This window comes from Hydra vulgaris, chromosome 09 (genome assembly GCF_038396675.1).
Source record: "Hydra vulgaris chromosome 09, alternate assembly HydraT2T_AEP".
NCBI classification, from domain to species: Eukaryota; Metazoa; Cnidaria; class Hydrozoa; order Anthoathecata; family Hydridae; genus Hydra; species Hydra vulgaris.
Genome location: NC_088928.1, coordinates 62,700,001 through 62,712,480, shown reverse-complemented (window position 1 = coordinate 62,712,480; position 12,480 = coordinate 62,700,001). Strand labels below are relative to the sequence as shown.

At 27.3% G+C, this 12,480-nt stretch overlaps 1 protein-coding gene across 1 annotated transcript in view; it reads left to right on the top strand.

Annotated features, from left to right (window-relative positions):
- LOC105850423 (transcriptional repressor protein YY1) overlaps positions 1-12,480 on the top strand; it is a 36,453-nt gene that overhangs the window by 7,812 nt on the left and 16,161 nt on the right. The window contains exons 2-4 of the mRNA XM_065806291.1: positions 9,148-9,283; positions 10,563-10,626; positions 10,786-10,878. Of these exons, the coding sequence (XP_065662363.1) occupies positions 9,148-9,283; positions 10,563-10,626; positions 10,786-10,878 (293 nt within the window). The remainder of the gene's footprint in view (positions 1-9,147; positions 9,284-10,562; positions 10,627-10,785; positions 10,879-12,480) is intronic.

The window sequence follows — 12,480 nt, the reverse complement described above, 5'->3', positions numbered from 1 at the left end:
ATTAAGCCAAGGTGCTCTTTTGATTTTATTCATATTTGATTGCGGGATATATAGAGTGCATGCCATATCATAATGTTGTAACCATTTATTGTAACACTCGTCTGTGTTAAGGTTTTCAAAGAGCTTATCCCAATTGATTTTATCAAAGTAATTATTCATATTACTGTAGTTCCCTTTATGATACATATATTTTTTAGTGTATGATTGACTTACAATTCTAATTGATGGAGTAAAATTATAGCAAAAAGTAAGAGTATGATGTCCATTAAGTCCGTGTTCAAGTGGTGGGTGGTGTACTAAATTGAAAATTCTTGAATTTTTTTCTGTTATTACCAGATCCAAAATATTGTTTTTTTAATTATTTTCAAGATGAAATGTTGGTTTTATTATGTTTTGGAACATATAGAATTTATCTAAACCATCTATAAATAACTGCGCTATTTCGTTTTTTCCAGTTACTTTGCCTACAGAATCGCTCCAATCAATTTGAGGGAAATTAAAACCCCCACATAAGAGAGTACCACTTGCTTTTTTATTCAATATCATCTTGTCGGCCGCTTCAATTGACCTCATTACATTTATGAAGTTGTATATGTCACTATCTCCAGTACAATATATCTGCATTTAAGTCTTTCTCTATCAATATATATATACACTCCACCACCTTTTCAGAAGGCTCTATCATTTCTATATAAGCAATACCCAGGAATAATCTAAAAATATGTTTTCTAATATTCAACTGTTTAAGATTTTATTGATCTTAGATTAACAGCAAATACAGTAATTCACAAATGCAAACCTATTACATATTAGTATGTTCAAAAGTTTCTTTTTAGATTATCTTATTGAACAGTAAAACCTATTACATATTAGTATGTTCAAAAGTTTCTTTTTAGATTATCTTATTGAACAGTAAAAAAAAGTTTTATAATAATATCAATACTTAATAGAAAATTAAGTTGCTTACTTTAGTTCCAGTTTGTTGAACCATTTAAAAAACAGTAGCTGAATTTATAACAACTCATGTGAAGTAAGTAAGAGCTCTGTAAGACATTAAAGTAATACTTGTTAAAAAATAATTAAAATTATTCCTTTCAATAAGAGAAATACTGAACTAATAAGTAATCTAGTTGCTTAGGTATTTTACTTTTAATATTTCATTCTACTCTTGAAAATGTATTGCTCTGTGTTTCTACAGTAGCGGAGCTTTGAGTAACAAACTGACTGGGCATGCCTACTATTAGTGCTTTGATATTTGATACCATCCATTATTGAGTTCCCAAGTATACTAGGTAGGGTTGAAACTATTTTACTGGTTTCTTTTAATACATATTGCTCTCCATTTGATTGATCTCATTTTTAGGGCTAGACTGACAGCTTTAAGTATAGTCCTGCTTAAGCAGGACTATACTTAAGTATGTGAAAGAACAAGCATGCTTGTTTTATCACATTGCCTATTGCGTTGTGGGTGTTAGGGAGTAGTTCTAGTTTTGATGACACCGTTTCTTTCAAGGAATTGTTTGAATTTTATGCTTTCAAACCATGTCCCCATATCAGTGTGTATTGAGGCGGGTGAACCAAATGACAAGAAAAGGCTGAGGAGATGAGTATTCTATTATGCAACTGTATATGCAATGATATCCTGATACGGAAAGACAAATGGATATTACGATTATTCATTGACTACCACAATGAGGTATTCATTTTGTGTAGCAGATTGCAGGGGACCAACAAAATCTATGGGTTTTGTTGGTCCCCAAAATGACCGTGGGATCTATATGAGGTTGCATAGTTAATATCTGCCATTTCCAAGCGCTAGCAAGAAAGTTTTTGTTTTTTAATTTTTGTAAAGTTCTTTTATTAAAGATAAGAGGAATGGATCTTTGGTCTGTGATGATATTAATGCTTAACACCGTGTTACTAAGTTGCCTCCATCTTCTGTAGTATTCCACTATAGCTACATCTTCTTTCTCAACAATCATGTATTTCTTTTCAGCATTCGATAGTGTCCTTGAGAAAAAAGCTATAGGCCTGCTAAACTGTAATAATGTAGAGCTTTGTCAGAAGCATCTGTTTCTATGGTTAATAGAAGCTTAAAGCCAGGGGAGGCCAGACAAGTCTCAGCAAGTTTATTTTTAAGTGTTTTGATTGCTTCTTTAGCATGAGTTTTGCGTTTTGATTGCTTCTTTAGCACTAAAAATTTAGTATAAGTTTTTTTAAAGTTACTTTTTCATTGTTTATCTATATATTGGCTTCTTTAAATGCATTTAGAAACCTTTTTAGATTTATATTGTGTATTGGGGAGGGTGAACCAATTATATTTTCTGCAGATGATCACATTGTTAAGGTAGGCTTAGTGGTTTCTAGCTTGTTGGTCTGAATAAAATTGTCCATTATTCATTGAAAATTGGAACTACGTTAGTTCACTCAAGATAATTATTTAAACTCATAGGGTCTACCATTAGCTTCAAATTCAGTTAGTTGGTCTTTGGGTTGTATTATTACTTTATGGTAGACAGATTTGAGTTCAGTAGTACTAAAAAAAGAAATAAACCAAGAGCTCATTTTTGACAAATCAAGATTTACTAGGTCGACTATTTTTTAAGTCTGTTTAGACTGAAAATTTTTGTTTCCATCAATGACTGAAATAATTATTCTCTAATTAGTTTTGAGATATAATTTATTTGTTGATAACAAGTAAAAATTAATAAAGGAAGGGAGGGTCTTAATAAGCTTAGGGTGGGTAAGAAAATTTATCAAAAAATAATAAATTCCCCACACCCCATCCTTGACTCGAGAGTACTTTTATTTTTTGCCGTCTAACTGCATAAATTACGATATTCTTTTATGTGCTTCTATTCTTTTATGTGCTTTTGTTTAGCACCACTTCACTCTATTGCCTTTCTCTTTGTTCTATCTCGCTCTCTTTCATCTCAAGACTGCACTCTTTTTGATGTTATTTCTGATCATATTGACCAAGCCCTCTCTCTTTATCCATCAGCCTATATTGTTGTTGTCAGTGACTTTATTACTCATCACACTGAATGGCTTGGCTCTAGTGTCAGTGATTCTGCAGGCATAAAAGCCCACAACTTTTGTCTTTCTCAATTCCTAACTCAAATATATATATATATATATATATAAATATACAAGCAAATTCCTTGGCAGGAGGTAATGAGTGCGAGAGCGGGAAAAAGCTCTCCTAAAACAAATATGACAAGTCATGCTCCTCTCAACAGCCTTTTACAAGAGATTTAGGTTTACCTGTTTATTCCTTAAAGAAATTGCTTTAATACAAAATTTAAATGCAAAAACTAAATACAAAATTTGATTTTATACTTGTTACAAGCATATGCTTATAACAATAACACTGATAAACAAATAAAATTTTATTGTGCATATCTTGTTAACTAGGTGGTTTTTTAAAACAAATTAAATATGCTGATTTCAAATATGCAAACCATTTTTCACCATCACGTCAAGTTGTAAAGATATTTGGGTTCAAATCTTTAGTATTTAAGGTAAAGTCCCTAATATTGTCGAAAAAAAAGTTATTCAAAAGTATGTTAACCTGGGTCTCAAAAGAAGCGTATTTTCATAGAGATTTTGAAAATGGTATTTGTTTGTAATAAAAATAAGTACTTTTTGTATTATTGCTGAGAAACATTTTGTTAAAATTTTTTTTAAAAGTCTTTAGCATTTTTTCACATAATTTTTTTTGTCAATAAATTTTAAGTAAAAATATTTATCTTTTCTAAAATCTCTATGAAAATACGCTTCTTTTGAGACCCAGGTTGACATACTTTTGAATAACTTTTTTTTCGACAATATTAGGGACTTTACCTTAAATACTAAAGATTTGAACCCAAATATCTTTACAACTTGACGTGATGGTGAAAAATGGTTTGCGTATTTGAAATCAGCATATTTAATTTGTTTTAAAAAACCACCAAGTTAACAAGATAAGCACAATAAAATTTTATTTGTTTATCAGTGTAATGTTACTAGAATATATACATAACGAGTGTTGTTTATCATGACGTGAAAAACATTTTTTGCAATTACCTATTAGTGCTTTTAGCGTTGCAGGTAAAAAATCAATTATTGATTTATTTCAAAAATGACTTTTGCATTTTCATTTTAGGTAATACGAAGATGGGTTTCTTTTATATATTATATTATAGTTATATATATATTATAATTATATAATATATTATAGTTATATATATTTTATAACTATATATTATTGTTATATTGACGCACATTTTGTTAGCAAAAAAGTTAATCCAAAAACTAGAACTTTGTTTTTTTATTTGATGTAGTTTGTAAAAGAAATTTTAATTTTTTTAATCATTATCTAATAAAAGAAAATAAAATAAAGTGATTTATATTTATGAAAAAATTAACCTTTGCAAGAACCTTAAACTGCTCTTATAAACCACTTTAGGTGAGGTGTGGGCGAGAGCTAAAGCTTTTAGCTAAAAACTTTTAGCTTAAAGCTTAAAACTAAACCACTTTAGGACTTGGCGGGATGCGAAAGCTAAAGCTCTCGTATCCCGCTGAGGCCAATATATATATACATACTTAGGTATAAATATATATACATATATATATACATCTATATACATGTATATAGATATATATATGTATATATATATATATATATATATACATATATATATATATATATATATATATATATATATATATATATATATATATATATATATATATATATATATATATATATATATATATATATGTATATCAAGTCTTCTCAGGGGTGCGTGCGCACACCTTATATGACCACACATATAATATTTTGTAATGACAACTTGAACAAGGCTCCTTGTATGTTTTTAGTTAACACTATTAAAAAATGCGCTGAATAAACAATTGTAAACATAAACTAAAAAAAAATTAATTAATGATAATATGAATAAAAATGAATGTAAATAAAATTAATAAACCAGAACAGATAAAAGCATAAAATTGATGTTTTTATTTTAATTTAAAAGTGTTTTGCTGCAAAAAATTTAAAAAAAATATCAGAGTTATTTAATCCAAGCTCAATTATTTTGAAACTTAATTGTTAAAAAGTTTAAAACTTTGATCTTTTTTAATGTCTACAAAGCAAATAAAACATAAAAAAAATTGGTTAGGGTTCAAATCCTTCTGTTAGTAGAATTTGAACCCTAACCAATGCTGATATAACAGTCGCGCCTTATAAATGACACCTTTAATAACCTAAACGCTATACCAGTGTGGCAATAACCATAACTGAAAGGAAAAATGATTAGCTTCAAACTAATAATTGAAACGCTATTAAATTGAATTAAGTTTAAACTATTAAATGAGATGCTTCTAAATTATATTAAAAATATATTTGTTTTATGCTTTTGCTTTCTCTGATATATCCTTTATTTTTTTAATTATTCATTAATTTTGTTTTTAAAGAGAATACAGATAATAGATATATAGTAAAAGAATGAGATTTTGCAGAATGATGAATCAAGCAAAAATGAGGTGGATGGAACTAAAGATAATAGCTACTTTGAGCAGCAGCCATTTTTAGAAAGCAGCGTGTTTCTAGAAAAGAGAATGTGATGCAACTTTATGACAATGGGAAAGAGACTCAATATTAGCAAATAGAGCAGGTCAAACTAATATTACAATGCGTTATTGAACCTTGTTTAGAAAAGAAAGAGCATCTTTAGAAGAACCAGCCTTGATATGACAACAGTATTCTATACAGGGACGAATAAGAATGGAATCAGGAGGCAAGCACAACAAAGAGAAACAAACTTAGCAGATTCTAATTTAGCAGTTGATTGTATAAATGGTTTCCATGAAAGGACAGTAAACAATCCATGAAAACGTAAAGAAGAGTACTCAGTGAGATAGTTACCATTCATAGGAATGTCAACAGTATTATAATAGTTGTTTGCAGTAAATACCTAAGTTTTGTTGGAGTTAAAATTTACAAGCCACTGCAAGCCCCAATCTGTTACAGAAGTGAGATCAGATTCAAAATTAGCTGCCCGTTCTAAGGGAGCAAAAAGAGAAGATTTTTTGTCAAGACAGGAGTATAAAGTTGAGTCATAAATAGCAAAAAGAGCTACTTAATATGTAAGGTTGTCAGGAAGATCATTTATGTAAATAAGAAGCAAAACAGGATAGAACTTGAGGTAACCTAAAAGTTACTAAAAATGAAGAAGTTGGTCTTCGAGGATGACTCTAATAAAGAAGTTAGAAAGAAACAATTCAATAATCTTAAGAGCTTTTCCAGATATAATGTTATGTGCAAATAGCCTATTTAATACTATTACAATAATACTTTTAATAATTGTTTTTACTTAACATGATACCTGAAAAAAGTAAAAGTAAAAACGCAAATATTTAAACCATTTTAAACCATTTGCTGTTGTTATATCTGGGGCAGATCTTCTAATGATGCCCTTTCTCTTTTAGACAAGGTGCAAAAATGTATTGTAAACATAGTTGGGCCTGCTCTTGCAGCCAACCTCCAACCATTATCACATCATCTTAATGTTGCTTCTCTTTCTTTTTTCTTCAAATACTATAATGGGCACTGCTCTAAAGAGCTAGCGTCTCTTGTGCCATCTACTAAAATTCATTCTCATGTTACTCGCCATTCAATTCAAGTCTCATCCTTTTTCTGTGACTATTCCTAAGTAAAAACTCTTATTCGTCTTGTTTTTTCCTTGAACATCAGTTCTTTGGAATTTGCTTCCTTCATCTTGCTTTCCTGGTTCATATAATTTGCAATCTTTTAAGTTGTCTGTCAATCGTTATCTTGCTCTATAAACTTTATCTTTTCTCTTCAGATAACTTCCAACTTCCTAATAGTGCTTGCAGCCCTGTTAAAAGTGAAGATGTTGAAAAAAAAAAAACATATAGCACATTTAAAATAACATTAAAAACATAAAGCACATTTAAGATAAATTAAAGTATAGAAATAATCTAATTAATAAATTAGATTTGTTGAAAAAATTATAAACATTGAAAACATAAAATTTTTAAACTTGATATTTATTTCCGTATTTTTTGAAATAAACAAAATGTTGAACAAAATTAGGATAATTTATTTTTTTTTATTTAAATTTTTTATAATTTAGCTTTTATTTCACTGGTTTAATGTTTGCAATCAAATTTTCTACTTTTTAAACTATTTTCAAGAGACAAATAATGACACTTTTACAAAAAATTTTCAACTATTAAAAATGTTCACAATTTAAAACTTTCTGTTTGATAATCTAAAAACTTGCCCAGATACACCATATGAAGCAAGCTTATGGAGAAGACCAGCATGTCAAATTTTGTTAAAAGCTTTAGACATGTCAAGAGCAATAGCCCTAGCTTCCATCTAATGCACAATATACTACAAATGAAAAGTGTTTTCCTTATGAAAGTTGCTGGAAATGTTATAAAAAATTTTGTTTCAAAATTGTTGAACTTTTTTCATTGACAAAACAAACAATATGGAAATGAAAACCAGAAAATCTTTAGATTCTATTTCTGTATGATTTGGTCAGTGATAAGAGGAAATCGTTTTGATTGACTCTATGTTTAAGGCATTATGAGGCAATATTAATATCTTTATGCATTGTAAAATAATTTTTTGGCATAAACCAGCGGCGGTACCCCTTATAGCGGCGCCTGCTGGAAAGATATTCCAAGGAAACATTGTCAAATATATGCATTTTTTCACACACACAAAAAGCTATATTTGTTTTGTTAGAAAAAAAGGTCCTCAGTTTCTGGATTTAAGCGCCTCCCAAATACAGTCAAGGCTGTTGAAAATAGACTAGAATAGCCCCTGCCACCTGAGGTCAATCCAATAAAAAATGTTTAGTAACTCTTGAAAAGAAAAAATTTAAAACAAACAAACATTATAAATTGGTTTGAAAAATTATATAACGATGAAATCCTAATAACTCATAAAATAGTATAAAAGAAATATTTGTCAAAACATAACTTGTTGAGTACAAGTTATTATTGATGTCAAAGGTGGTATCACAAAATTTGATACAGTATGCTAAAGGTTTTATTTATACATCTTTGTATAATAAAGACCTTTAAAATTTATTTGTTTTTATAAATAAGTCCATCAAAATCTTGTATAAATATGACCTTTATAAATAAGAGTATATATTATTTATCTCATGTGAATGTTCATTAAAATAAATTATAACTCTTAATCTTTTTTCTTTATGCTGAATTAAATGAGATATCATAATTAATTCAAAAAATGTTGTTCTAATAAACTGTTGATGTACATGTTGTAATCAACTGTCCATATACAATGAATGGATTTTACATATACAATGAATGGATTTTATATATACATGTGATATATATGCCCTATATACCACATAACTTTTTTTTTGTACGTTTAACTTTTTGACATAAGCCTATTTTTCAGATCAAGACTGAGTATTTTTTTTGTGACACTACAATATTCAAGATACTTGCAAACAATCAAATTTTAGCTCCTTTTCCAATCATTTATCAAATTAAGACATGATTTGATACAAAAAGCTTATTAACATCTTAATAAGTCATCTTAGTTGTGTGAATCCAGTTTTGTCATTAATGTAATTGTAATGTAAACAGTATTAAAGTTTCTGTATTTAGCATCAGATTAAAGTTTCTGCAATGCAGCATCTTTTGACTTGTACCATTGGATTAATCAACCATAAAATCTATTAAATTTTTATATTGTTTTATGAATAACCAGTCAGCAATTTCTTTATTCATCTTCCAGTTTCCAATTTGTTTTTATATACTTGTCAGCTTTAGTTGTAAAAGTATGCTTTTTAACTGTAACAAAAATATTCATAAAAATATTTAAAAGTGTTTAGCCTTCATAGACTTCATATTTAGATTTTCTTCTTTCTCACATTCTTTTTCAGTATTGAATCAAGTCAGTGTTTAAATTCAAGGTGGTTTCAGCCTGTGGTATCATAAGGTGGTTTCAGCCTATGATATCATAAATATTTTTGATGATATTAGAGAAAATTTTTACAAAATGATATTAAAAAATGATATTAAAAAAATTTTTTACAATAGTTTTCTGAGTTTTTGTTCATTTTGTCTTTAAAATTTTAATAAAAATGTTTTTAGATGGAAATGAGAATAACATTGAGAATCAAAGCGAAGAAGATAAAAAATTTGTTGATCAGGTGGATTTAACTTTGAATAGTTCCCCTTCTAAAGATGTTGACCTTAGTGATCCAAAACAGTTGACAGAATTAACTAGGTAAAAGTAATAATGTTTTAAAAATTACTCTGTTCATAACGTGTTTAAATTACATTTAGAACATGTTGAGCAAACAAAACTTGTTGAAGGTTAAATAATTTTATATTATTTGTGTGTGTACGTGTGTATATACAGTCGACTCTCGATATCTCTAACACTAAGGGTACCAGATATCAAGAAAAGGGTTGAAAATAAATAAAATTGCAAGACTTTTATTAAAACAATATATTTTTCTGACAAAAATCATTAACAACAAAAACTTCAACTTTTGGAAAAAATCTGTTATCTGATATTGCTTCAAATTATCCATCTTTTCCATCTTCATTAAATCCTCAAGTTTTAGTGCTAGAGATTGTATTTCATTTCGTGATTTTTTGTTTAATGAGCGGCATGTTATTGCTTTTGATAAAAACAATAAATTATTGAAGGAATACTTTTCAGAAATTCGATTCTTAAAAAAAATTGAAGGTAAAAATCAAATATAAAAAATTTCTTTCCAAAGATTGGAATTTAAAAAAATTAAATGTTATTAAAACATTTCTTGAAAAAAATTGTTGAAAAGCTCAAGATAGCAAGAGAAAATTGCCCTGTGGACCGAAAATATTGTTCAAGATACCAAAAAGTTCGAGATATCAAGGATTCGAGATATCGAGAGTTGACTATATATATGTATATATATATATATATATATATATATATATATATATATATATATATATATATATATATATAATATATATATATATATATATATATATAATATATATATATATATATATATAAATATAAATGTGTATGTAAGTTTTTACAAGTATATACATATATATGAAATAAAAGAATGAAAAGCTTTTTTTTTTTTCAGCAATAATTTTCGTGTTGTTGTATGAATAAAATCTTTATGTAAAATGTTACTATGACAACTGCTCTTGGTTATTTATATATTCTTTTCTACATTTTATGATTAAAATCAACCTTAATAATAAGAATAAACTTTATAGGAGTTAAAAGATTATTTAACTGATTTTTTGTTATTTCTTTATTTATAATATATATATATATATATATATATATATATATATATATATATATATATATATATATATATATATATAATATATATATATATATATATATATATATACATATATATTATATATATATATATATATATATATATATATATATATATATATATATATATATATATATATATATATATATATATATATGTATATGTATATATATGTATATATATATATATATACTTTTATTTTTCTAGAAAATCTAAAAAACAAAAAAAAGTTACTGAAGAAGTTCCTAAAAGCATTTCATGTCCTCATAGTGTAAACAGTTACTTTTTTGTACTCAGAATAAATTTTTTTTTTTTTTTTTTTTTTTTGTGCAGTCAAATTTTTCATTTATTTTTTTATTGCTCAGATACTGACAGTGATTGTTTTTTGAACCCTTTAAGTTTTGGTTATATAGATTAAATTTCTTTAAAGGGTTGTTTGAAGTTATTCAGAGATAATTCGGCGATGCGAAAACATTTGCATACTCATGGTCCTCGTGTTCATGTTTGTGCTGAATGTGGGAAGGTATGTTGATTAAACTTCATTATTAAAGATCTTCATTGACAAATCAAATGTTTAGTTAAAAAGATTTAAGTTTAAATGCAAAAAAATGCAATGTTTAAATGAAGGTGCAAATTTTAAAGGAAGGTGCAAAGTAGTCTGATTTTGTAATAAAATAAAATCAAACTCTAAAATCAAAATTTGTTGATTTAATAAAAAGTTTAATAAAAGCCAGTTAAAAAAGAAAGTTTTAACAAATAATAATAATTGTGCAAATAATAATAATAATAATAATAATAATAATAATAATAATAATAATAATAATAATAATAATAATAATAATAATAATAATAATAATAATAATACAAATACTTAGAGATAAAATCACAGGAAAAAATCCATAGATTCTTTGGGAAACTATGGATTTTACAACCTTTGGGAAATCAAATAAACAATCAACAGATGTTATATTCCTTGATTATGCTAAAGCTTTCGATAAGGTGAACAAATAATAATATTTAACAAATAATAATAATAATAAAAGTCTTATGAAAGAACTTTGCTATTTTATTAGAACTTTTGCTATGTTAAATTTTCTGCAGAAATTTTTCAATCTGGTAAATTTAAGTTAGTTCGCCTTGGAGTTGTCACTATGGGGACCTTTGATGGCGCGGAGATTTGCGAATTAGTTGGGATTTTTTTATTTTGCATCAAATCTTGCAGTTTTATGATAAAAGCAATTTCGGCATATATCAGCTATGTTATGACTAGCTATGTTTAGGACAGCTATGCTATATGACTAGCTATGTTTAGGAATAAAAGTGGTCAGGAAATGGAGAGGATAAAGAAACATTTTGTACAAATTTTTAAAAATAACAATCTTCTTATCTCTATTAAATGTAATTTGAAAATAGATAACTATCTCGATTTAACGCTAAACCTTAACGATGGTTCTTTTCAGCCATATCGCAAACCAGATAATATACTGAATTATATACATATTAGTTCTAACCATCCACCGAGTGTAATTAAAAGTATTCCTAAGACTATTGAATTAAGATTATCAGCAGCATCGTCGAGTGAATCGATTTTTAAAGAAAGTCGTCCTCCTTATCAAGAAGCCTTGAAAAAATCGGGTTACAATTGCGAACTTGCATACCATCCAAGTATAAAATCAACAAACGGCAACCATAAACGCAAGATAATTTGGTACAATCCTCCTTTCAGTGCAAATGTTGTTACAAAAATAGGTAAATGTTTTTTGAACCTCATTGACCTCCACTTTCCAGTTAACCACAGACTTCGTAAAATGTTTAATAGAAACACAATCAAAATAAGTTATTCCTGCATGCCAAACATAAAATCCATTATTAACTCTCACAACAAAAGCATTTTACATAAGGAGGCAAAAACTAATGAAATGAAATGCAACTGCATTGAAAAAACCAAATGTTCCATGAACAACCATTGCCTTTCCAACAACATTGTTTATCATGCCACCATCTATTCAAATAATCCGGAATATAAAGAAAAAGTGTATTTTGGAATTAGCGGAACACCTTTTAAAGTTCGGTATGCAAACCACTTAAAATCTTTTAATGCAGTTAGGTACAAGAATGATACAGA